The sequence below is a fragment of the Numenius arquata genome, chromosome 4, assembly GCF_964106895.1.
Source record: "Numenius arquata chromosome 4, bNumArq3.hap1.1, whole genome shotgun sequence".
NCBI lineage: Eukaryota > Metazoa > Chordata > Aves > Charadriiformes > Scolopacidae > Numenius > Numenius arquata.
Genome location: NC_133579.1, coordinates 43518128 through 43545875, shown reverse-complemented (window position 1 = coordinate 43545875; position 27748 = coordinate 43518128). Strand labels below are relative to the sequence as shown.

The 27748-nt window shown below is 40.8% G+C and overlaps 1 protein-coding gene across 17 annotated transcripts in view; it reads left to right on the top strand.

Annotated features, from left to right (window-relative positions):
* IKZF1 (IKAROS family zinc finger 1) overlaps positions 1-27238 on the top strand; it is a 69547-nt gene extending 42309 nt beyond the window's left edge. The window contains exons 3-8 of one of the 17 annotated variants that reach the window (XM_074146986.1): positions 5499-5558; positions 7673-7933; positions 14633-14800; positions 16803-16928; positions 21397-21531; positions 25759-27232. In XM_074146986.1, coding sequence (XP_074003087.1) covers positions 5499-5558; positions 7673-7933; positions 14633-14800; positions 16803-16928; positions 21397-21531; positions 25759-26465 — 1457 coding nt within the window. In that variant the 3' untranslated portion in view covers positions 26466-27232. Of the gene's footprint in view, positions 1-5498; positions 5559-7672; positions 7934-14632; positions 14801-16802; positions 16929-21396; positions 21532-25758 lie in introns of all 17 variants that reach the window. The other 16 variants (XM_074146971.1, XM_074146972.1, XM_074146978.1 and 13 more) reach the window with 16 other exon arrangements.
* Positions 27239-27748: the final 510 nt, after the last annotated feature.

The following is a 27748-nucleotide window of genomic DNA, read 5'->3' as shown; positions in this document are numbered from 1 at the left end:
AGACTCGGCACATAAGCATGTGTATCCACACAGATATACCTATGTGAGCCAGGAATGTTTTCATATATGCTAGTGTTTTTACCTCACTGTTTTGTATAGTTACTTGAGGTTACTTTGCTTTGTAAAAATTTCTTGCTAAATGCCCTTTTGCTACTTCCTCATTTTTTAATGCCCACATTAAAAAAAAATCTGCTGGAAGCAGAAGAGACAAAGACGTTGAGGATGAGAAGCTCTGTTCTTGCCATCATTTGTCAGCAAACGTTTCCCTCCAGTTTGAAAATCTTCCCAGCTTACTTCTCAAAACAGAAAAGTGTCAATTAAGTCTGTTACCAGCAAGCCTGCAGCAGCTCCCTTAGCTTCTCCATCATGCAGCCAGTAAAAGACTTAGAGTACTTTGTATAGAGGAAGCATGGGTTACACATACGTGTGGAACTTGAGAAATAGGTTTAACGTGGCTTTTCTTGATAGTGCTCTTTCTCTCGCCTTTAAAACTTAGTTTTACTGATAATTCAGATGATGAGCATCAAGCAGCCAGGTAGTTAACAGTCCTTTGAAAAAACAATGTGAATCCAGTACAAAATGTACCAGCAAGGAGCACAACAAAGACAGTAACTGTGAACTACATCAGCCCTTTGGCTTGGTTCCAGATTGTTTCCTGCTGAAACGCAAATTCAGAAAGATACTTAAAAAGCACCTAGCTTCAAGTGTGTGAGTAGATTTTGGGGGCGTTACCTGAATCCGTCTTCAACCTGTCCGTCTTTAGTGGTGCATTAGGGGATTCCCATAGTTAACTATGGGGAGGTTACCAGGAGTCTGCACCATGGAGCAAGAGCCACTTTTTGTACCTAGAGAGGACATACTTTGTGGGTTGTTTTGTTCTCTTGTTTGCATTCCCTACGGTTTGATCTCTTTGCAGCCCCCGGAAAACCATGTTGATGTGTTTTGCAATGCGTTGAGCACAGCTCCCTGCTGCTGAAGCCGAGCCGTGCACACTGGCAGGGGCTGGCACTCTGGGGACCTCCCCATGGGCAGCAGCGGAGGAAATGGCAGTGGTGGGCGATGACATGGGTGGAGCTCCTCACACTGGTTGTCCCGTGAGAGATAGCTTATCTGTGGACGCCTGTGTTTCTGGAATAATATTCATTTGATTGAAAGCCAAAATTAGAGTAGGGAAGAAATTGGCTGGCAAGGGCTGATTGGCACTTGGAGTCAGAGGAGGGGCAGTACGGACCTCACGAGGAGGATCTCCTTATCCGTCGGCACCAGTCTGCTCTCCCTGCAGGTGTGCCCCAGTGGTTCCTGCTACTACTCTGCTTTCTGTTATTTTTGTTTCCCTTTGAAAAGCCAGCTGAGATCCTGTCATTAAGAAGCCTTCATTTTTATCTGTTGCCCCCTCTTCACCATGTTGCAGCCTGTGGTAGAGCCTTCAGCTCTCTCACGCAAAACAATTAGGTGCCAGCAGCACGTTGCTGGGCTGCCTCGCCAGCCTGGGACATTCGCCTCCCACTGTTCTAGTGGTCTCTCTGTTCTGTGATACAGTGAATGCTGGATCCTCTTTTAACAGAAGCCCTACGTAAGAGCTTGTTGCAACATGGGCTGTGTACAGCCCCTTTTATTTATTGATGTGTTTTCATTTGTCCGTAGCAATTAAGTTGCGTTGTAGGCTCTGACTTTTTAAGCAATTCTGAGCTGCCTCTAACTTTCAGCACTGTAGACATGTAGACACTGCAAATGCTTGATTAGCTGAGCAATGCAGTGCTATATGTAAAAAGAAAGGGGCAAAGCAGTAATTTTTAAGAGCATTTGGATGCTTTTCTATAGCTTTTTCTATAGCTACATAACTAGGTAGTTTGAATCAGTCCCACCTACATTATGTTGTGTCTGCTGAATTTTACTGAAGAAGGGCTGATGCCATTGCATAACTAATTATGGTTACTCTGCCCAGACCTTTTGCTGGCCTTTTTTACACCTACGTGATTCTTCATGTCACTTCAGAATCTCGTAAGGGAATTATTAATGGAAACATAATTTAAGTTAAAGAATTGGTCTTTGTTCTTGTCAAGCCTAGCCAGTGAATACTGACTCCTTAAATATTCTGTGGACAAACAACTTGCTTGTGTGCCTTACATGTCTGAGAATGGCATCCTCCACCTGCAGTGCTCCTATGTGATGAGAACAGAACTGATGCCACAGTAAATGACCATGATGTAAAAAGAAAAGGGGAAAGGTTTGGATTTCAGGTCACAGCTAAGTGCTAGAATTTGGTGCACTGTAACAAAATAGAATAGCTGATATGTCTTATACCAGAAATAATGGGTGGAATTCCTGGCAATATTGTGTTCTCTGGGTTTTGCACCTATGTAAACAGGAAGAGATCCTGGATGCTTTTGTTGACACCTGTTGGCATGCTGAGGTGATTTTTTTTTGGCCTGATTAATAGGCTTTCTTCATCATAATCTGCCTTTTTAGCAATATTTACTCTAATTTTTTACAAAGGGTAGCATTAAAGGTTTTCTCTTCCCCACCATAAGAGTTCAAATCAGTCCAGTATTTTTGCAGTTTCATCCGTCCGCTGCTTGTATACTTGTGGTGTCTTCATGAAAAGCTCTTGTTGGACTTTAAAGCTACCATTTAAACAATAACTAGCATCAATAAAATACTTCTGACTTGTCTTGAAATAACAAATGAGCCACTGAAACAAAAAATTACATGCACCCAAACTATTCAAAGCAACTTGAAGAAAGATCTTTTCTTTGCTGTTGGCTACATAGTATGAGCAAGACATTGCATGGACCAAAAATCAGATTATCATGGTTATTTTCAAAGAAAGGCTAAAGGATAACTTCCTAAAGGCAGCTGTGTGCCACAAAATGTAGTTAAGTACCTACTGGCATACAAGTACTAAAGATGCTCAAATCCCATTAAAAATCACAGGGAGTCAGGGAACTCTATTGTTAAAATGTCCCAGAAGCTTCAGTGTGATTTATCTTTCTCTGTTACTCTCTAAATTCCTTTGATAGTGAGGTCTTATGCTTTTTTCTTCTTTAAAAATCCCACCGGAGAAGAGTATGACTTGGGAGGTAAATGTCCCCTTCCAAATGGGATCTTGGCCCAGGTACTTAAACCTGTGCCAGTGCCAAATTCTCACAAAACTGAAAGGATTTTACATCTGTGAGGGAGTCCCATAGCTATAAGAGAAAATAAATTGTCAATGGATTGAAAACAAATTACTAATTCTTCACATGCCTTTTTTCCAACTGCCTATTTCTCTGTCCTTTAAAAGCCACCCTCCACATCCTGTTTCCCAGGATGTCCATTTGGTTTCTCCTTTCTCCCCACTACTGACTCTTCCACTCTGCGAAACGCCTCCCTTCTCTTGCCACATTGCTCAACTCTTTCCAGGGAAGCGTGACTGTCACCTCGCCCTCCGTCCTGTCTCCCCGACTGTCCCAGCCTGAGTCTTGTGCTGAGCCAGGTACACTGCTCTTCAGTGATAAATCAAATCATCACCTCTTTCCCCTTTGACTTGTCAGTTCTTGTCTGGTTGGGTTTTTTTCCAAAGACTTGCATAAACCACCTTTAACCGTGGAATACAGAACAGTCTTAGTAACATAAATTTCAAATGCTCTTCAGAGAATCCTGAGTGAAGCTCCCAGTAAAGATCAGAGAGCACAAGACACCCACCCAGTGCCCTGCTTTTGGGTAACTTTTCCATGCTCTGGCTAGGTAAGAAGGGAGTAGAGGAGAGCTGTCAGTTCAATGACACTGGTGAACTCCACGCTCCTTGCACAAAAAAAAACGGTTTGGATTAAGCTCCCCTGAATTGCAATAATGTGTACAAAGAGAGTAAAATACAGAGCCTTTTAAGGTCATCTACAAACAAATTGAAGTAAATTAATCAAAGAGTAATTTCTTAATGGTGTTAGAAGGGCCAATGAGAAATTACTGCGAACTATTGCAGAGCTAATTAATGTCTGCATCTATGTGTACATAGACATGGATGTGCACAGAAATTATTTCAACAAAGAATATATAGAGTAACTGTGTGAGGAACCTGTACAAATGCTGAGTATGTTCCTGATCAGTGCATCTGAAAAGTCTGATTCCCAGGTATTTTCACATCATCAGTGCTCCAAGAGTGATTTTCCCCTCCATAGCAAGGGAGGTACAGGAACCTCTATTACAAAAGAAATAGAAAACACTGTTGATTTTTATTTTCAGTCTAAGTCTACAGAAAAAAAAAAAAAAAAAAGAAAAAGTATAGCCTGCCTTCCAATTTCACATTCAGATTTAATAAAAATCCTTAGTATTTCTACTGGAGCAATTTCTCTCTTCTGTTGTGTCTCCTACATCAGTGGGGCTTTTTTCGCTACTTTTCATTTGGAAAACAGGTTTGAAAAAAGTGCTAAATTTGAATATGAAGATACTTTTTTTGTTAATTAGACCTATAAAATCTTCGTGAGGACCCAGGGCGAAGCAGGTGGCCTCACCATCCATCAGCTGCCACCAGCAGTGAGCTCTGCACTTGAACGGAGCCCCTGCCGTGAGCTGCACTGTTGAATGGATGCAATCGTAAGGGCATCCTGGATGCTCAGCCTTGTCTGCCTGGGGACACTCATTGAGCAGCACAGCTACGGTAGTCCAGGGACATAGCTGCGGAGAGCTTTAGTGAAGATTGACTGGATCAATATCCCTATCATTGCTTATGTCAAGTGATGAACTCCATCATTACTTGTACCAGTGTGCCCCATGGCATGTTAATTTGCACGTGGCTGCTCATAATATGCAGGGTATAGTGTGTTTGTGCAGCCACTTTTGTGTAGACACATTGTGAGGACAAGCCTTAGAAATACAAACAAAAAATAAGCCAATATACACAATAATATATATATATACACACATATATATATGTATAATTGAATGCCACCTTCTTCCATTGCATAAGACCAGCAGGCATGAGAAGAAAACAATGCAATTTCCCTCTTTATAACTGCAGTGATTAGAAACAAAGCTGTACAAAGAAGAAATCTCTGGCACACAACGAGGGCATGTTAACAAAAAATAAATCCTGATAGGAAGCTTGCACTGTAGGGACACAGCTTCCCTGGGGGCCGGAGAAGGCTGGGTTAGGTGCTCTGCTCCTGTTGACCTTTTCTATACACTTGAGCAGAAGTTCTCTTGACTTCAGCAGTAGTTAACCTGTGAGCAAGGGGAATACCCAAGAGAGGTTATGCATTTAGAAAACATGTTAAAACTTGTTGGATGTTTTGGAAGAAAAGGGCATTTTTACAAATGGGAATTGTTCTGGGCAGGTCAGGATTCCCCTGCCCACTGTCCTGCTGCTGTTCCTGCTTCATCCTAAACTGCTTGTGTTGCTTCTGTGATGACAGTTCTGTCTTTCTCCTAGGTGTTTCTCTTATAGCAATAATGCCATCTTCTTTTATGCTTACTGCTAGCAGTACCACAAACCAGCATTCTGTTTGCCTTCTTTATTGCAGCTGCATACGGGGCAGAAGGCTTTAGGGACTTTCACACAATAATTCCCAAATCTTTTTCCCGTAAGTATACTGCAAACTCAGCTCACTACGAAGTATTTCCATCTAGTTCCTACTTTTATAATTTTTGTTTGTGCCATTTCACTTCTCAGTAATGTACGTTTGTCTGCATATGCTACCAAAAGGCTTAAGTAGTCTGATCTTTTTGCTTTGTTCGCATGTATTTTGTTTTAACTTAACAACTTCAATAGCCACCTTCTCCAAATCCCTGGCAGGCAAGGAACTTGTAACTATTTTGTATAAATAAGTTTACATTCAAATTATTATCCTCATAATTATGAGGGAAAAAAAAAGGTGTATGAATTCTGGAAAATCTCTCATATGCTCAAGCCAAATAGGTCTACTGCTTCCGTTCGCCATGGTGAAAACATCAGTATGGGGTTGTAGTCCACTAAATTTGCAGCATAGTGTAGCTCACTTCCATTTAACCAATCATACCGTCTTTGTAAATCACTGTTCGGTCATTGACTGTTTTTTTTTCCATATCTCTAAATTATTCCTCTTTTTAGGGCATACAATTTATAGGAAGAACTGCTATTTATGATGTGCACTCATTCTGTCTTGCATATGATTTCTATTAAAAATGCAATATTTGAAGAATCATTAAAATGCCTAGACTGGTAGACTTTATAACATGTATCCAGTCAAGCAACATTCAGATATATGAACACTTTTCCACTTAATGTGTTTCCCGTTAGGATTTTGAGTCAGATGCTCTTGTCAGTCACATCCGTGCAATCCTCCTGGAACACCTGGGAGGTTGCAGGGTGTAGCAGAGAAGAGTTTGTCAAACCTTTCAATTTCAAATAAAAGTCAAGGTCTTTCATCTCTTGAGGTAATTATTGTCCTTAGAATGAATTTTATCATTGCTACACCACCACTTATAAATAAGGCTACCATGAAACTACTGTTCCACAAAAGGAAAAGACCTGGCCTTTATTGGATGAAATAGACCCCTCGTGTGCTCAGCCACTAAAGTCAAGTCTCTCCTTTTTGGGGTGGGGTGGGGTGAGGAAGAGGTTTTTCACTGAAAAGAAAGTAAGATTTGGGGTGATTAAATGGTCTTTTTCAGCCTAATGAAGAACTGGGTTTTTTCACCAAAATCATCAAATTAGAAAAGAGGGAAATAACTGTGAAGATTATTTATTCTACACAAAATGTCATACAGTCCTGTGGAGAGAAGAGGAATGAATAGTGGCATTAACTGATCTGAATCTTAGCCATTTTCCGTAACATTTAGGTTTGCTGTGTTCATATCAGACCAAATTTACCAACCTGCATGTTATCACATGTAGTGAGGCTATGGCAAATTTATACCTGAATTATTCTTCTAGCTGCAAGCAATTGTCACTTATGGGATTATAACACAAAGGACTTCTCTAAAAAACTCAAAACAGTTTTCCCACCGACCTTTGTTGATTTGACTGTTTTTTAATAGTAACTCATGGCTGTAGAGATCCTGTCCTCATACCCAGCGATCCTAATCCAGCTGTCCTGAAAAAACAACTATCACTCCTATAATTTCCTCTCATGATAGTTCTTGCTCTTAAATTCTTTCTTCCATCCTTCTCCAGCCTGGTTTCTTTTTCAGTGTTTGTATTCTTTGCTTTCCCATTGCCCTTGCTTACCCCACAGAACTGCAAACCAAATATTTGGATTCAGTGTGACCCTTGGGATCTTCCTGCCAAGTGGAGAATGTTGCATTTTCAGTTCATTTTCATCCATTGTCTTTATGAGTTAGTTACTTTGACAATTGTTTTGGACAAATCCATGTGAAGTGGATTAATTTTCAGTTTCATTCCAATGAGCTTGAATTGTCAAAATGAATGTTACAAATGCAAAAAACTCCAAGTGACCTAGGAACAGACTTGTAATGTTGTTTGGATTACCAGCTCACTGGATGCCTTGTATTTGTCTTACTGATGTTCATTGTTCATTGCTCCATGTGTTGCAAAGTCATCTCACCACCCATAGAAACCTAGTCGTGTTTATAGCCTTTGTTATTTAGGTATATTTTACATGCTGTTTAGAAGTTATCTCCTTTGATGTGATTGTTTCTTTGCCACCATATTTATTCTGTAACAAAACTGAGTGGCATCCTGTATTGTTTTTTTCAGCTGGTAATATTAAAATAGAGACTCAGAGTGATGAAGAGAATGGGCGTGCCTGTGAAATGAATGGGGAAGAATGTGCGGAGGATTTACGAATGCTTGATACCTCGGGAGAGAAAATGAATGGCTCACACAATGGCCCAGGCAGCAAGGCTATGTCAGGAGTTGGAGGCATTCGACTTCCTAACGGAAAGCTAAAATGTGATATCTGTGGGATAATTTGCATCGGTCCCAATGTGCTCATGGTTCACAAACGAAGCCACACTGGTAAGGCCTGCCATAGTTTTTCCTTTAGTTGACAAGAATTGGCCACACATTAGGAACTAAGACTTATCTTCTGTATCATTTATGTGTTCCCTCTTGTAAGATAATGCAGCATCGGTGGGCATTCGGAACTCGGTTATTTTGTTATGCCATTTCGGACTGCACAGGAATTGAGATTTCTTCTTGAAGGTAGTCCATCTATTGGGCTAGAAACTGTGCAGTTTATTTTGTTTGAAGCTACATGAAAAAATCAAATTTTAAAAAAAATAAAGAAGTCTTGTTGAATTTCTAAGAAATTTTTAAGAATTACCGAAGAAAAACCCACTTGTGGCTAACTCTGAAATCAACCCAGTTCTAATGTTTCCAACAATGCAACAAAACTCATTATGGATCAGTGATTATGAAAGTGATTGGCAAAATAAATTTTAAGGGAACTGTAATGTCAGTCTTAGTAAAAAAGGGGTTAAATTTATGTCAAATGTTTCATGAAGTAAAAACAAGTGTTGTCACTGGTCAAATCTGGACTAAAGGGTGTCCACAGGGACACTAAAAGGGACATGTAAAGATGTTGTGCTCCTTAGGGATGGCTTTTAATTATACAGTTCTGTGAATCTTCTTGCCTCAGTTTTCTAATTCTAAATAGTCTCAAAGAGTGCAAAAAATGAAGAGGCTGAAACAAATGAAGAAGTAAAGACCAGGGTGAGTTTCGTCTTACCTGAGATAAGCTGTCTAAAAATTGGGCTTCCAATCTAAGATCATCCATAGTCAAAGGAGAAGAACTGAACTGTACTGTTGTGCTACACAAGTTACTTGAAAAATAGATAAAGTATTTGGCATTTTTGCACGAATATTCAAATGTGAGAGAATTTTAAAATATGTTTAAGGTAAGAATGACCTGTCCGATGGTTAGATTCCACTGAAAGAGTTGTGCTAGTGAAAACATAGATACTTTCTTCCTCCATATCCTCTCAATCATGCTTAAATTATTTCCCCATAACTACTAAGGAATGTGATTAGCAGAGTGTTTTCAGAATTTCATGGAAAGGATCCATGAAAATAGCCCGAGTATCGTCCATTCCCCTAGTGCTAATGTCTGTCATTGTAACTGTGGCTGTTCAAGCTCTGGAAGGGTGTGATGTGTTAGTGTGACCTGGGTTAGCCATGTCCAGAAGCAGTGCTGGTGGTAGTTAGCAGTGCTTTTATATTTCCTATTTCAAAGTCCTCTTCAATTCAATACGATACATCCCTCTGTCAGGGAAGAGCAGATAATTATCATTATTGGAAAAGCCACTAGTTCTCAGAAGAGAGGCTACAGCCTGCTTCCTAGATAGAATAAAGTGCTTGCTGGTTGATTGGGTTTTTTTTGTTTATTTTTTAATTGAATGTTATTGTGATCCTTTAAAAGTTGGTGAAATGTATATGGAAAATGACTTAGACATGTGGCCTTTCAAACAGACCCACAGGCTTGGAGAGGCTGCTGTAGCAGTTGAAATAAAATGTTGCAACTTAAAATGCATTTAGAGGTAGAAATCTTTGTGCTTGTTTAAGGAGGCTGCTGATTTATTAAAAGTAGGCTGTTGCTGCTTCGAAGGAGCTATTTTGGATCCCTGAGGGTCAGAGGCACCAGGGCTGAATGGCCTGTGAGGGGGCACACCTGATTTTAGGGAGGCGGTGGGCAGAGCTGCCTTTGTTTCTAGTGCGCTGGTGGGTACCCGGCAGGCTGAGCCTCCGGAGGATGAGCTGAGCTGCCTGTTCCCTGTGGCAGCCTCTCCGGGGGCCGGTTTCCCTGCAATGCACCTCCAGCCGCCCGAACTCCCTGCCTGGCAGAGGGACTCCTGTGCCTGCCGAGGCTGCTCGAGGCGCTGCCAGGCAAGGGCTGGCACCCCGAGACTTCTCCTCACTTTACAGCCCTCCCCTTGCCAACGGGGCCCTCTTTTAATCCAGGAATGTGTTAAAGCTTGCAGTGGAAGCGCCCCACGAGCTGCACTTTGCTCAGCGGGACCCCCATCTTTTACACATCATAAAGCTAAAAGGTGTGAAGTTGCACCTCTGAGTCCCTCCATGGAAAGAAAGCCTTTGCTTTCCCTCCCGCCTTGCCCTCGGCTCCTCTCCTGAGCAGCCTCTTCAGGTGAGCTCAGGTGGGTTTTCGGGAGCTGGCAAGGGAGTGGAGGCTCAGAGCTGATAGTTTAAATTGAGGGACGTCATGAGGAAACAGTGGTGACTGCTTTTCCTTTCAGCTGCACTGTGAAAATTAAAGTAGAAATGGAATATACTATTACAGACATTTAACTGACTACGCCGAAGCCCATTTCAATACATGCCCCGTGAAGGAATAAGACTCGCAAATGAATTACTTTGCTGCTAGTTCATGTAAAACCTGCATATGCAGTGCGGTTTCCTTAAATAAATATTTGATAAGTGAACAAAACTCTAGCACACTAAAGTGCCAAAATAAAATGACTGTCTGACCTGATAAAAGGCATAATTACTTTTAATGAATACACCTGCCAAGTGCAGATATGCAGAGCAGCACCTGATATTTCTGCCCCCTCCTGTCTGCAAGCAGCTGTACAGCACTGGTGCCTTACCTGTTGCTCCAGCTTACCGAGCAAATCCCACTCACAGATGCCCGACTCCCCTCACTCTCCTTCCCCAAGGCTTTCAGTGCGTTGTTTCTCACCAGCTTCCTGCTGTCTTGCTTGATGATTAGGAAAAAAGAGATCTAGAGAGGAGAGAGATACCCCCTCCTGCTCCCTGATGCTGAGACTTCAGAGGATAGATTCAGGCTTCACTTGCTCAGTGTGCACATACGTGTGTGCATGTGTCTATATGTGCAAATATATGTGTGTGTGCATAACTGTATATATTCCCTCCTTATGTGTACACTCCTTTACCACAAGTCACCAGTTAGTTCACTTATGTCTTGTTAGTTGGGTCTAAATGTCTCAAATTTATTTAGAAAACTAATGCCCATTGAAGAATGAGCTTTTTAAAAAAAAAAAAAGCTATGCATATCTCTGAGTATTAGGTGATTTTGTCATTATATTGTTTAAGAAATCAGAAATATTCCAATTAATATGGTAAATCATTGAATAAGTAGTCCAAGGCCTGTGCTCCCACTAAGGCTTGCAAATCACTGCAATGGTGGCTAGTTCAGTTGAGGGTCCTATTGCAGTTTTTCCTCCTGGGCACATACTTGGCTATAGCTACACACTGTGCAGTGAAATCCGCCCAGGATAGACATGTGCTGTTCAGAACTGGCAAGAAAATCACAGAATGACAGAATCTTCATGGTTGGAAAGGATCTTTGAGATCAAGTCCAACCACAAAACAAACAAACAAAAAAAACCCCACACAACACCCCACACCCACCCACAAACAGACACAAACCAACAATCTCAGGCACTAGAGCACGCCCTGAAGTGCCACGTCTATACGTTCCTTAAATACCTCCAGGGATGGCGACTCCACCACCTCCCTGGGCAGGCTGTTCCAGTGCCTGACCACTCTCTCAGTAAAGTAATTCTTCCTAATATCTAATCTAAACCTCCCCTGCCGCAACTTCAGACCATTTCCTCTGGTCCTGTCATTATTCCCTTGGGAGAAGAGGCCAACACCCACGTCGCAACACCCACGTCTCTACACCCTCCTTTCAGGTAGTTGTAGAGGGCAATGAGGTCCCCCCTCAGCCTCCTCTTCTCCAAACTAAACACGCCCAGTTCCCTCAGCCTCTCCTCATATGACTTGTTCTCCAGACCCCTCACCAGCTTGGTGGCTCTCCTCTGGACACGCTCCAGCAGCTCAATGTCCTTCCTGTAGTGAGGAGTAACACACAGAGCTGACTGTTTAAACAAAAGATGCATTATGTATTGTTTCTTTCCATCCTGTCCCTTCCCTATTTTGGGAGGACAGCACCACAACCCAGTAACCTTCTGTCAGTGACCGTCTCCATCCTAGCAGGGTTGGGAGCTTTGCTGGGCTCACAAGGCAGGTGTTTTCCACCATGGTAGTTGCAGCAGGGACCACCAAGGTCTGGCCAAGCTACACGCAGTTTCAGGGTCTTTTGGTGGTGGTGTCATTTCTCTTGTACAGCAACATGAGTGCAGGTTCCCTTACATTTGATCCCACTGAAAGTTTTATAGAAATATTTGGTATGCAGCAGACTCATTTGAAATGTTCCATCCAACTGCCTTCTCCACCCAGTGCAAGATTTCACCCTGTAATTGTGAGAGCTGTAGACTGGAGATACATTTCATTCTTTGCTTTACATTTCATTCCTAGAATGCTTTTACGATCCTCGTTTTCTCCTCTTACGCTCCTCTGAGTAAAAATAACAGAAATGAATGCTAGAAAAGCTGTTTAGTAAGAATTAACCATTTCTTCTGAATTTGTGTCCCCCATGACAAACTGACTTCTTCATTACTGTTTCAGTCCATTTCTGAAAAATACCTTCCACGCTGAGTAACTGCCCCAAAGATTAAGAGGTAAAGCAGACAGACTCTTACCCATTTCCTTTTTTCCCCTAACAACTACTGTGCATGGTTTATGAAGGACACTCCAAAATCTCCCTTATGAAGAAAGGCTGAGAGAGCTGGGACTCTTTAGCCTGGAGAAGAGAAGGCTGAGGGGAGACCTTATCAATGCTTCTAAGTATCTGAAGGGTGGGTTGAAGGAGGAGGGAGCCAGACTCTTTTCAGTGGTTGCCAGTGAGAGGACGAGGGGCAACGGGCACAAGCTGGAACATAGGAGGTTCCACTCAAATATGAGAAGAAACTTCTTTACGGTGAGGGTGACAGAGCCCTGGAACAGGCTGCCCAGGGAGGTTGTGGAGTCCCCTTCTTTGGAGATTTTCAAGACCCGCCTGGATGCAGTCCTGAGTAACGTGCTCTGACATGCTCTGGGCAATCCTGCTTCGGCAGGGGAGTTGGACTAGATGATCTCTATGGTCCCTTCCAACTCTAAAAAAATTCAGTGAAATTCAGTGAAATCCTGTAGGGCTAATGCTGGCGTTTTTGTGGGCCACCCCAGTTGAACCAGTTGCGGTTATAGTTCAAATGAATGCAGCTACTTGATGGACAAAGAAAGTGAGCTCACTTGGCTTGACAGGGACTATGCTGACCTGCATGAAGCTGTTTGACCAATGAAAATATCTTGCCATAAAGTGGATTCGTTTTAACATTTGCTGAATGCTAAAGCTGCCAGCCCTGATGGTAGGGTTTGCAGATTTTTGGGTTGGGACTGTGCTGCTCTCTAATTGATTTTCCACTGTTCTACTGCATTACCCAAAAGACAAAAATGATCATGCTGCACTTATATATATATATATGCACATGCATGGACATACAAGTTGGCCCTAGATGTGCAAAATAATATGTGATGGTTAAGTAAGAGAGAAGAATTTTTTTAACTTGTATTTATTTTTTTCATATTTTTAACTTCAGCACTGAAATTTTAAACTCTATTATTATTATTATTATGATGTAAGATAAATCAAAACTGAGAACAAAACATCTCTGGGCTGTTTCTAATATTGTCAATGCATTATAATTACTAGAGCAGATTACATTGATGCCTAAGAGAAACAGAATTCAGCAAATGAGTTTCAAAGGCTGGTTTGACTTAGTCGAGGGCTACGGAGAAACGGGCGTGCAGGAGCGGTTCGTGCTGATGGAGCGCTCTCATGTATAAATTTTCCTTTACTCCTATCTGGTACAACTGGAAACATATTTTATTTCCCACTGACTTAAGAAAAGGCCTCATTATCTTAATTTTTTAAAAAATAGCTAAGCAAATAAATAAGGATATGGATTTTAAACAGCACTAGAAAGCAAACAGCAGCCATGTTAATTTTTGCGAAGGCTGGTTGATTCGCTTCCTTGATAACAGGCACCAGTTTAGACAAATCAAGGCTGTGTCTCTTCAAGCTTTTCCCCGTGTCTGTCCAAAGTGTTGACCAGCAGAGCCCATTTGTGCAACTCCTCTGTTCACACCTTACCTAGAGAAGGGTTGGGACTTTGGCGTGGAAGTACAGGGCTTCCTTTGCACTGTCTTAACTTATGTGATTTTAGTCTCTCTCTTTCTCTCTCTTTCTCTGTCTCTTTCCTGATTTGGCTGCTTAGGGACAGACAGGTAATGGAGAAGAAATTGAAAGGGAAAATACAGGGAAAATGTAAATGAAAAGAAGTTATTATAACTGTTATAATGAAGTGCCTTTCATTTAAATATAAGAATGTAACGCTGAAATGAACTTGTGATCCTGAAATGCATTTTTAATGAGTTTCCTTTTTATTTTGCTGCTTCAGTGGCATATTTTAAAGACCCTTTGAAAAAAGCCACATTAAAAACCCCACCAAATGCCACAACATGCAAAATTGGATATTGGTTTATTCCAAAACTGCTGATCAGGAAGAGTGGCTCTTCAACACAAAATGTTGCAGTCACTTTATTTAAATGAGTTTGAATTTGCATTGTGATGTGCCATTCTGATTTAGAAAAAAAAAATTAGATTTTCAGATCAAATTGACCCAGCCAGTGAAGCATTAAGAAACTGGCAGGTTTAGTCTGAAAGCCTCATGTTATATCAAACCTGCAGCCGGTGGAAGTCACAGAGCAGCAGTGAGAAAACAACTTTCTCAGTGAAATCTTTCTCTTGTTACCACGTAAGATTTTTTGTTCTCACACATTTTCTCCTTCTCCCCGTAGGAGAACGCCCTTTCCAGTGCAATCAGTGCGGAGCCTCCTTTACACAGAAGGGCAACCTTCTGCGCCACATAAAGTTGCACTCGGGTGAAAAGCCCTTCAAGTGTCACCTGTGTAACTACGCCTGCCGTCGCAGGGATGCCCTCACGGGACACCTGAGGACCCACTCGGGTAAGTGAAGGTGTGGGACCTCCCAGGGGTGCTCGTCACCGCACCCCTTGAGGAGATGGGGTCGTTCACAGCCACCAAGCCTGAGAGGTCTTTTCACCCTGGGGAGGCGAGTAGCCCCACGTTGGGTTTAACCAAGCTGTGAGCTGGCCGCAGTGTTTTAGCAGGAAAGAAATGACTAAACTCATCTCATGCTCATGATCCTACACCAGAAGAACTGGGGTTTTTTCCCATACGTCTTGGCTGATGAAAAGTTTCTGTATTAGGGTTTCATCTTACAAGCCTCATGTGAGTAATCCATTTCATGGAACTATGAACATGAATTAAAGCTGATGAACGTTTCCGGGTTTGGATGGCATTTATCTGCATATAGAGATAATATAAGATCTAAACACTGTAGGTTTTAAGTCACAAAGTCTCAAAAACCTCCAGTCTGGTACTCATTCTTGGCCTAAGGAGTAAATGCCACCTATAGCATTTAGCGGCAGTTATTTGTTGCACCTTGTTATTACAAGTACTTTGAAAGACAAAGGGTGGGAAGGAGGGAAACGGTGGGAGAGAGAAAGATAATGATCTTCCAAAAAAGAGGATTCTGCTAGAGTTTTTCGGTGTTTTGTCTCAACAGTAATATGGAGATCTGAATAAATTGTTTTGAATAGCTGTGCTTTTCCATTACTACGAACATCTCATTGTTTGACAGAAGCCATAGTCAAATACCTTCTGTGAAGCAAAACCGATTTAGCACCTTTAAAGTGCCTTTAAAAGCAGAGTATTGTCTCATCTAGTTTTTTCAAGCTAAGATGGAAATGCAAATTATTTGGATAGGAGGCCTCCAAAACATATTGCTGGAACTGACACTGGTAACTTTACTTGCCAAAGTTGGCTTTAGGACCAAGTTCTGAGTAGCAGAAGGGGAGCTCCCAAAGTGACATTTTTGTGTTGCACAAAACTAAGGAAATTCTTCTCTAGCACACACATTAAATAATAAGATCCCTAGTGTAGGTCCCAGATGTCCAAAGTAATTTCCACTTCTCCTGTTTGGTCCTGGCCCAATTCAGGAAACCATGTATTTTAAATAATATTTTCCTCCCTCTCCCTTACTGTTACTGATTTTCATGGCTGCACAATTTTAAACATAATTTTTCATATACACATGAAATTATACCTAGACACTTTTGGAAAACTCTGAGGATTCCGTAGCTAAAGAAGCAATGCACAAACTGTAGATTTTGATTAGTTCCTGCAATTGACAAATTGACATCAACGCATTACAAAACAAGTTGGATGTCGCAGTCTGTTTTTCACCTAAGAATTTGTAAATAAAATTCAAAAGTTAAGCTGTGTAACCATCTAAAATTGTAAAATGATATATAAGGTGACGGTCTTGTCATGCTAACAAAGAAAATTCAGGTCCATAAATCCACGAAACTGTATTGTTACTGCAAAATTCCTTGAACCACCTACATCTGGATTGGTGTAATACAGGAAATAAAATTGTCATGCCATTTCTCTTGAACTTCCAGAAGCAGAAAGCATGTGAAATCTAACATTGTCCTAAAAGGGTTAAGCTGGTTCTGGTTACATCAGAACTGACATCCAGCCGTGGGCAGGTGTCTCTACCGACACCACCAGTTCCCCCATTGGCAGTCTCTGTGGGAGCCAGGCACCAAAGCAACTATGATCAGACCTTTGAAGGTGTCTCAGTTTCTAACTTCTCTAGATGCCGTTTTTGAAGATTTCATGTCACCGTCCTTATCTGATGTGAATCATCTGAAATCAGCTTGCAGCACCCACAGAATTGCCCTGTTGATGTAAAGATATAAAACTAGTTTTCCATTAGTTTGTTTTGTTTGTTCGTGTCTTTTTTAAATCGACAAAATATTTCTTCAATTCTCCACAGCATGGGTTTATTTTGGGGGTGGGCTTTTTTCTTGTTGTTCTTACCATTACGAATATGCTGTTGAATACCTCATCTGAATCTCTCCATTAATTGTGTTTTCTCCAGTTGGCAAACCGCATAAGTGTGGATACTGTGGTCGCAGCTATAAGCAGCGCAGCTCTTTGGAAGAACATAAAGAACGCTGTCATAACTACCTGCAAACCATGAATATCTCAAGCAGCCTTTATTCAGGTAATAAACGTGTCCATTTGGGGATTAACAGTGTCACATACAGGGAAAAAGGAGTGTAAAGGCAACAGTAGAACCGTTTGTGGCATTTTTTGCATTTGGGACACACACATACCATATCATATCATATCATATCATATGTATGATATTGCATCTGGATTTTTTCTATATTTGATAAATATTTGGCTGTTGTCTCATTTTGTTTAGCTCCAACAAAAAGCCACAGTAAAACTCATGCATGTAGCAAAACACTGGCAAGACCTGGAAAATTTCAGTTCACCATCTCAAGAGACTACGACTACATCATCTCACCACCTTTCCCTTTTGCTTGGAGTCCTATATCGCAGTACTCCTGTGGATGTATTCTTAATAAAGACTTAGTATCCGTGTTCTAGGTAGGGCTGCAGAATTTTCTGCATTGCACATCTCCTGCCCTTCCCAGAGACATCTTAAGGGGCTTACTTGACCACCAGGACCAGCTCATCTAACAAGGATGAGCCATCTGTCTTTGTTCTCACTCTTCCAAGCAGGAGGACCTGAAGCCAGCGGCATTTAATTTAGCCAGCTTGACTGAGACAGTCCGGAAAGGCTAATAATTTGTTGACAGCCTTCTTCCAACCTCCCCTTTAAAAGAAAACTGGGGGGAGGTGAGGAGCTGCTGTGCTTCTCTGAGAGACTGGTCTTATGATGAAGGTAAAGTCTGTTTCTTGGAGAATATAAAATCTAAAGCTATGCCTAGAAAAAGAGCAAGCAGATGTTGGGTCTGGACTTTTTTTAACAAGATCCTAAAGATCTATATGGGATTGATCGCAGCAAATAGCCATTCAAAATCCCCTTGCATGTGCAGTTATAGATAGAGAATATAAGATCCAGCTTCTGTGGTGGAGTTTAAGCCCATCCAGTAAGTTAAATTTCTGGCATACCTTTTTGATCCTGTCAGTGTATGTTATTTGGTTTGTCAAACGACAAAAATGGAAGGTTCCCTCTGACCTATTTGTAATGATGCCTCATTTAATATTTTTTATCTGGACAGAACCTGAGTATGTTTTTACATGCTATCAAGTAATGTAAAGTATATGCACATAATGATAGCAGTGAATACAGCTGAGATGCTTCTGGCAGACAGCATGTTAGAGCAGTGCCCCTTATAATTTTGTTGAGGGGCTGGAGAATGTATAAACAGAAAAGCTCAACGTAATATACAGTAGGCAGAAATACCTATTCCTCAAAAAGGTGATGGGATTTAGAAGCAAATATTCCATCTTTGGATTTGAATTTTCAGTGTCAGGCACATGGATTTGAATGTCTGTGTGCAGAACAAGAAAATCTGCATGAATGAGTAGCTGAACTACTACTAAAGTCTTAGCAAGCAAAAATGTCCAGAGGAAACTGGTATAAGCAGTCATGAACTTTATTAAGAAATAATAGAATTTTAGAGATGGACTTTTGTTTGTGGCAAATCATGACAGGAGAGTTTATACTAGCTTAGGACTGAGTATCTAATATCTCAGTGGGATGAAAACTTGGGGATTTCATGAATGCTTGGAAGAATTACTTCTTCCTTGCATACACTGAAAGTATCAGATATGTATCCATATTTGATATAACAGGAGTGCTTTTGCAAATTAGAAAAAAGAATCAAAGGAATAGCTTCTGGGTTTAGACTTTGTATCCTGCCAAAAAATTCATTCTTAAAATAAAAAAGTTTAGTACTCAGTTAATAAATCAAACCCTTCTGTTTCTAAAAATAAAACTTTCCTGCCTTTTTCCTAGTTTTTTGCATTCTAAACAATCTCTTCTGCTTCACTGCAAACATACCATTTTGTCATGTTTACATTATTTATTTCCCTTATAAACTCAAAGATTAAAAACATACAATGAAACAGTTAAGAATGAGCAAGTGTCCTTCTCAGATTTTTAGTGCATTTTACATTATACCTAGAAAAGCAAGTAGTTATACTACCACAGTTCTTATTTCATAGTGTGATATGGAGGTGTTCGAGTAATAATTCAGGCCCTTTTATTTCCCCCAGACTCAAAAAAGTTGGTACGAAAATCTGCTAGGACATCTACTTTGACATTCTGCTGCAGTGGGATTGGTTTTTACAGCAGTTTTGAAATACTTTGGGCTGTGCACGTAGACAAAATGTCAGTTGAAAGGACCTAAACTGGTAAAAGCTTTCCATCAGCTTGTAAATCTAACAAACATAATTGGGAAAGTAGTTAAATAAGGGAAAGATCCAGCATAGAGGAGTAAGGAGGGGAACGAGAGATTGCATTTCTATTTTAACTTTTGTTTGCTTTCTTTAAAAGAAGGCAATTCAGCATGAAATGAGGGACCTGCTGAATCTAATGGCCAAATTCTTATTTTAGAGGACCAGAATCTCACCATTCATGTGAAGTTCTTATTTTAGAGATATTAATTGGAGTTTTGCATTTGAGTTGAGTGGGAGCATGCCGAAGTCTTACCAGGTCTGTGTAAAGTAACAGTAGAAATAGTTTCTGACGTTTAAAAAGGGTAAATTACAATTTCTTCCGTCACTTGGGGATTTTCATTTGGAAAGATATTTTTTTAAAGTTCACAGACACCAGATACTAAATTTCAGGAAAACAGTTATTGGGTTGGTCGCAAATTTCAGGGGGGTGTCAGTTGCAAAGGCTGGAAATCATTATGTAATTCGATTTGGCCAGTTTTGGGGTTTTTTTTACAGCCATTTTAAAAGTTGCCATATTAAAAGTTTGACAGTTGAATACACAACTTACCCTCTCTTTAACTGATTAGAAATGGAATGTTGTTACATTCTAAACAGATATCTCTTGATAATTTCAACTTTTAACTAAAACTTCAGTCTTTGTTACTCTATTGAATAGGCTGCTTTAAAACATTCTCTCGAAGTCTCTTCCTAAAGCAGTGTCTGGGAACCATAGCCAGCACAAGGCACTTGCCAGTGTGTGCTTGTTCGGTGATGACCAGGTACCGTCAACGCCCTTTACTATCCTGCATCTTCATGACCAAATTCTGCCCATATCTTGCATTGGTCACAGTCTTTAGCGTCTGATGGGACTAGGGCATAATTCCATGAGACTCACTGTCACGGTCACGGTCATGGTCACTGTCATTGCAGTATGTGCTGCTGCAGCAGTGACTCAAGAACCAGTTGTTTACCTTTCTGCTTGGTATTGCGGGTTGCTCCTCTCTAGGACACTTCACCTGTTCTTTCCAGTTGTCCACCGGACCCTGACTTCACATCTTTCAGGAACAGTGAAACTTTCAGAGTCATCCTTTTATAACAGTGGTATGTTGCCAAAATAACATTGCATAGGAACAGCGTGTTCTCGACTATTGAGCAACGGCCAGGTACCAGAGCAATGGGTTCTGTCAACCCATCTCATAGCTAAAGGGAGTAAATCCAGTGATAAAATAAATTCTCAGCAGGCACAGAAAGCAAAATGTAGTGGAGTGGCGCACCTAATTGAAATGGCTTGCAGAACCAAAGTCTGAAAAATTCATCTTTTGCTTCTCCCTTTAATAGCAACTCACAAGTTCAGGAAAAATATCCATATCCTAGTAGCAGGTAAAAGTCAAATTAACCTCTTTATCTCCTGTCTCTGACCCCCCTTGCAAAAAAATAGTAAAAAGCAAAAACCAGTTGTGCTGTGGTCTTACTGCATATGCCCTTTCCTTTAGTTGCTGGACGTCAGAAATACGTACAGTTTTCATAGTCGTCGTTTTGACAGTGCGTTTTCATACATCCTTTCTGTTTCTGCAGGAAAATACTGAAGGGAAATGTAGTGAAAGTGAAATAGTCTCCCGTTGCTAGAGCCTCACAGATAAGCTCCTCTTTAATCCTACAATGTCCCAGCAGCAGCAGGAAGTTGGGAAACATGTCTGAGTATTGGAAACCAGCGCTCCATTTAAAGTCTAAATTTCCATTAAGGAAGTATAGCAATATTTACTAGGGCAAAAGATGAGAAGGGTTGGTGTATTTGCAAGTACATCTTCCACGGCCGGAGTTGAGAAGTTTGTCCATTGTTCCTGCTAAAGAAGCAATGATCCGTATGGGCAGATCCACTGGGAGAGGTGCAGAGGGACGGGTGGGGGTGACAGCAGGAGGGTGAAAAGATGAACTGCTTCACACCCAGTGTGATGTTAGGATGTAATTTATTCCTGGAAATGCAGAGTGGCTGTAGAGCAAGGGTGGAGTGATAACGTTACCCACAGGCAGATGCCTTGCAGTTTCAATCTCATTTTGGTATCCTAAACGAGGGAAACAGGGACATGTACGTAGATTCATCAGCGTGAGGGATTTTGTACCAGGAGTCAGAATTGTCCCGTGTCTGCAGTGGTGAGCTCCTCCTTCCAGCTGGTTGGGAGCTACAGGACATTAGCTGAGAAACAATAACCTGAAGACAATAGTTCCATTAAAATGGAACGAGCGTGCCTAACCCTTCTGATGTCATTTGATTTCAGTCATAAAAGACGAAACTAACCAGAGTGAAATGGCTGAAGACCTGTGCAAGATAGGGTCAGAAAGATCCCTCGTGCTGGATAGACTAGCAAGTAACGTCGCCAAACGTAAGAGCTCTATGCCTCAGAAATTTGTTGGTAAGAGTTAAACGTTTGCTGTCTCCTAAAAAATAAAACAAAACAAACCCCCAGAAAGTATCCCACAGGATTTTTACTTTGCTTTATGATTTTGCTTGTTTTACTAAATAAGAAATATCTATCTCTATAGAAGCAGCAATGTGTTGGGGGAAACAAAAAAACAACCAAACTTCTCCAGCGTACATTTCTGCATGTTTAATTTTCCACATCTGGAGATTGATTTTAAGTCCTTATCTTGTCTTTTTCTGATGCTTATGAACCAGATTATTACAAGATCTGGACAGGCTCTTGAAGTTGCCTTAAGAACCTAAAGAAAGGAATAAAACTTTCCTATTGGAAAAGCATTTGACCATACTTTCAGGGTTATTTTATTAATATCTTGGATATTAATTTCTTGGCATGACATCCAGATCTGGCCATATTGGTGTTTGTCAAAGCATTTGTGAATAGTTGAGCATAGGCTGGATAACATTATTCACCCCTTCGTAAAGTCTGTGTACTTTTACAGCCCAAAATGATCATGGAAATAAATATACGTAGGTCTGAAAACAATACCTAGATGAAAACTTCTTTGGATCCATTCTGTAAATGATGCAAAAACTTCATGCCCATTTGCACCGTTAGGCATGTTTTTTTCTTAACAAGGAAAAAATGGAGGCTACAGCTATATTGCTCTGTTTGGTGAGCCTGTACCAAGCAGTGGTTAGATCAGTTCTGTAGCAGTGAGACCCACAGACAATATTTTGTCAGCTACATAGAATTAGTCTTAAATTAATAAAAACATGAGAGATCAGAGGACAGCATATGCTCATATCTAATTATGTTCATCTATAGTTCTCTGCACATTCATTTATAATATTAGTCTGTAGGAGACAATCAGAGAAAACTGAAGTCTTTGAAAAAAACCACACATTAAGAAGGTCTTCAGTCAAAAGTCAAGGCAAAAAAGACCAGTTTACGGGATAGAAATTCCAAACATACATTCTTCAATGAGGACACAGGGGTGAAAGGAAAGTTAGTATTTCTGAGAAAAGGAAAGGGGAATCTTAGCTGCATCAGGAGATGCAACAAAAGGTTTGAAATGAAAGTCCAAGACTATTGTCAAGTCCAAAGGCAACAATTCCAGGAGGCAGTCAAGGATAAGAAAAGCTAATGCTTATGCTTAAGGACAAAAGTTGTAGTAGAGGTAGTTACCAAGAATGTTTCAGCTACATGAGGCAAACCTGATTCATTTAGACACTCTAGTAACTGATTGCATTAGGCAAAATACTAATTCTGTGAAAGCTCCAGGAAGACCAGAAGTGTTAAAATTTAAAAGGTACTAGCAAGTATCCTATATCTGTGATGTACCTGTGGTGTGGACTAATTTTTTCGCTCTCTTTTTCTCTCTTCACCCTGAGAATAACTATGAGTTTTAGGAGGGCAGAGTTTCCTGTCAGTTAGTTATTTGGGGTGAGATGTAGGAAGACAACCTACTGACAGCAGATATTTATGGAAATTTGCTAATCTTCAAAAGAATGACCTTTTCTGACAAGAAAATGCCCCCAAATCCTTTCCTTTCCAATCCTCACCTGCTGCTCCATGTAATAGGTAAATTCCTGATTAATACAAGGTTGGGCCAACTGGTCAGGAGAGCTTTTGGGTAATAAAACATGTTTATTGCTCCTGTAGATTACCATGTCATCCCAATCCCCATGCTGAATTCCGGGGAGAAGGAGCAAATGGCATCCTTTGCATAAGGGAGAGACTGTCTGCTGCTCCACTCGTTCTCAAGGCTAAATTCATTACCTTTCAAAAATGAGATTGTTCACCAAATTAAGCCCGTTATCTGTAAAATTCTCTATCTCTTCCAAACTGGAATAGCTCCCAGACCCAAGAGCAGAACTGGGCCATCCAAACTAGAGTGAAAACTGCAGGTGAGGTTGACGCATGTTTAAAACAACAGGCAACAAAGAAAAGAGAGGGGTTTAAGCAGAAGAAAAGAAGAAAAGAAAAAAGTGCCCACATGCACTGAGTGCATTTTTACTATTTAGGTACCTGCTGCAGAATCCTGAGCAATGCAAAGCTTGAAGTGCATAAAACCATTAGCAGTTTAATTTACTTATGCTCTAATAACCACAGAAATGAGCTATTATTTTTAATGAGTGCAAGTATTATCTGCGTTGTCCAGATATAGAAATGATACCTCCCTACCTCAAGTTTGTGTCTGTTTTAGACAATTCTGCTTGGAACCAAATTTTTCTTATGAGCACTTGATCCTCTCAGTCCACCTACCAACTGGCCATGCTACATAAAGCAAATATTACCTAAGAAGTAGCTATTAAAATCATGCCTTCTGGATGCCCAAAATTTTGTGTATAATGAAGACCAGTCCAACTTTTCTGTGACACACAGTGCACATGGAAGACAAACTAGTTTGACCTCGTTTTTCACTCCTTGGGTTATGGGTATGCATTTATATTGGGACAGTTTTTCTATATATCATTCAAGAGTCTTTCACAACGCTTGTTTGGAATCTTAAGCTTCAAACTCTGCCTGAAAACTATAGCATTAGAATGGGCACATCTGAAAAAAATAAAATGCACGCCAGTAGAGGGGTGCTCAAATTGGCAGAATAGTAGGGAAAGGAAAAGAAGAGGAAGTAGAAGCTCATGTAGCGCAGCTAGAAGGTGTCTGTACCCTACATCCCTTATAGGAACTTACGCAATGCTCAGAGTGTTTCTTCGCTTGCAGAGCATGGACAAACTGGTATGAAACCTATCTTGTGGGAAATGTAGACAGCAGGGCTTTCTACACTTCAGCCCCATCATTGCAATAGTGTCTTGCTAGAAGTTTTCTGGGCTCTTCACTGGCTTTGAATAGTCAATTTGAGTAGAAGCTGGGTGGGAAATTGTTGATAAATTAATTTGCAGATCTTCTGGTAAATTTTCCATGCTCCTATTAACATTTCTTTTAGTCAAAATAGGACTTTCCAAGGCCTTCTAGCAAATGTCATGTTGATTAGAAAATGGTGACAGCACCTCACAGAGATGTTTGTGGCTTTCAATGAATTTCCCAAGATCTGCAGAGCTAGAAAATCCATCCAGAGTGTAAATAATGTGTTACTGGTAGTCCTAGGAATCTGTTGGAATTTTTTACCCTTTTGCATTTGCACAAATTTATTAGGAGCCTAATAATAACAATGGTAGTTTACACTGTTTGAGAAGACTGTTCAGGTTCATAAAATTGGTGTCTGTGTTTTTAAATAGTTTATTCCCCTCCTAACTTTTACCTTCTATGTTTTGCTTAGACGTACCTGTCCAGGAATTTTGAGAAACCTTAGTGAAACTCGGGGTTCAATATTAGGGTATCCAACGAGAGATACATTACTGCAGTCTAATTCAAAAAAAAAATTAAAAATCCCCCCTTACTTTTGGCATCCCAAATCAGAGTCGAAGTTACAAGTAAAAAGTAATCTTGCTCTGTATAGGGCTTTTTACCTCATAGGAAAAATATATTCCAACTACAAATGCAGTTAATTTTTCTCCATAGTTCTTTGGCTGCTGCTGTAGATGATAACTTTTTGACAGAAAATTTCTAGGACCATGGGTAGCTTCTGTTAATGTGTCTAACATGGCTTATGTAAAAAACAAGGTGTGTTGGGGGGTGGCAGTATGAAAAGTTAAGTTTTTGTTGATTTTTCTGCAAAATGACCACATTGCTGATGTGGGTTATTTGTAAGGAACTGAAGGTCTAAAACTAAAAGATACAATTTCCACTGTAAAATTGTAATATTTTAGGGAAAAATATTGATAATGTGCTTCATGCTGTGAAGCATGAAGGCCAGGCTCACCATAACTGCGCTGGTACGCTGTCTTCACTAACACAAAGACATGCCTCAGCTCACTGAGGGAGGCTGATGAGAGAGTCCAGTTAGAAAGGAGAAAGAGAGGATGAAGCGCTTGATCTGTAGCTCCCACGAGTCCCCATATAATTACTTCCAGAATCTGTTTTCATCCATTTGCTTTTCCAAAGACCTCAAATTATCTTGCGTTAAAAAAAAATAAAATACCAACCAACCATTTTTCTGACCAGCTGTATTAAAGAACTATGAATACTTCAGATGAATTTCAGACGTGGATTTGATCAACTCTTTTCTCCCATGTTTCTTTTTTATTAATCCATGATGTTTGGTTCTTTAATTATGTCAAAATCAACCTTCTGACTCCTGGCTGTTTTTCACTGCAGGTGAGAAATGTCTGCCCGATCTTCCATACGATGCCACCACCAACTATGAGAAGGAGAATGAGATAATGCAGACGCATGTTATTGACCAGGCCATTAATAATGCCATCAGTTACCTGGGGGCAGAGTCCTTGCGTCCCCTTGTCCAGACACCACCAGGTGGTTCTGAGGTGGTGCCTGTCATCAGCCCCATGTATCAGCTCCACAAATCTCTCGGGGACAATCAGGCTCGCTCCAACCATACAGCTCAGGACAGCGCAGTGGAGAACTTGTTGCTGCTTTCCAAAGCCAAATCTGTCTCCTCTGAACGAGACGCCTCTCCCAGCAACAGCTGCCAAGACTCAACAGATACAGAGAGCAATAACGAGGAACGCAGCGGTCTAATTTACCTGACAAACCACATAGGTCCCCATGCAAGAAATGGCATCTCTATAAAAGAAGAAAACAGGCAATATGATGTCTTGAGGGCAGGTACTGACAATTCCCAGGATGCTTTCAAAGTCATCAGCAGCAATGGGGAGCAAGTGAAAGTTTACAAGTGCGAACACTGTCGAGTCCTTTTCTTGGATCACGTGATGTATACGATCCATATGGGTTGCCACGGGTTCCGCGATCCTTTTGAATGCAACATGTGCGGCTACCATAGCCAGGACAGGTACGAATTCTCTTCCCACATAACTCGAGGGGAGCACCGTTTCCACATGAGTTAAAACTCCTCCGGCACAGATCGAGCCTCAACAGCTGCGTTACTGGAGCTGCACGAGCCACGACAGCAACAAAGCACAACTCAGCTGGACAGTAAAAGTAACAAGAGAATCAAAAGTTCAGCGATCTTCTCCCACAAGAAAAGATTTTTCATTTTGGTAGCATGCATTGCAACTCAGTTTTCTAAAATGAGTACTGAAGTTTTTACTGAAAATGTTTGATCACCAAAAACCTTTAGTAATGTAAGTAGGAGCTTTTGTAGTCACATAGCTGAAAGCCCTTCCCTTAACTCATGCTTCTTGCAAACCTCCCTTGCCAAAACTGTTAACCATGCACAGGATGCACCATGCGGACGAGGACGGGAGAGGCAGGAGTGGCCAAACCTTCCTCCTTAACACCCCGAGCGCAGGGCTCTTACACCAGATGTATGTTTTTTGACTTCCTGTTATTATCAGACTCTTTTAGGAAGATTAAACTCAACTAAAGACGGAGGGGTCGAACCCAGAAGACTTCACAGGCAGCTGGGGTGGGACGGGACCCCCAGCCAGAGGGTCCTGAGTTCCTTTGGAGGTAAAAAGCAGAACGTTTCCACCAGCAAGGGTGCTGCTGGTATTGGCATCATAGCATGCCTTGTTTGTGTCACTAGGCAGGCGAACAGGTATGTGAAAGAGATAAGAAACACCCTTGTAATATACTCTGTGAAGTATGGATTGCATTTAATGTATAGAAAAAGGGTATTGTTGGCTCTTCTTTGAATAAACGTTTTCTCTCCCTGTCCAATAAAACCCCACTTTTCATTAAGAAACCCCTCTTCTCTCTGCATAAACAAATCGTTATGTATTTAATTTTTTTCTTTCTTTTGTAAGTTCTAGTTATTTAGAAAAGTATGATGTACAGTCGAGAAAAGCACTAGCTAGAAATACACATGAGGAAAGTCTCCTTATGCACATTTTTCATCTTTTTAAACCACCTGGAAAATGTCCCAAATGTCCCTCTCTTACATATGAAAAAACAATCCCGTTTTGCTTGCACAGAAGATGTCCCCTTTTAGCTTTTGCGGCTCTACTCCTAAGTGTTGCACTTTTAATGATTTTTAAAGCACGGAGCTGAATTAAACCAGCCAGTGGAAATCTGTAGCTTTTTCCTTTTTCCTGGCACTTGCTCTTTAATGAGGGACCGAGCCCAGCAAAGGTGCTGAGAACCCTGGCTTCCTACTCAACAAATCATTTCACCGTGTGCTTTAAGTTACTTTTACTTCAGCGGAACTAATCTTAAGGTTAAAAAAAAA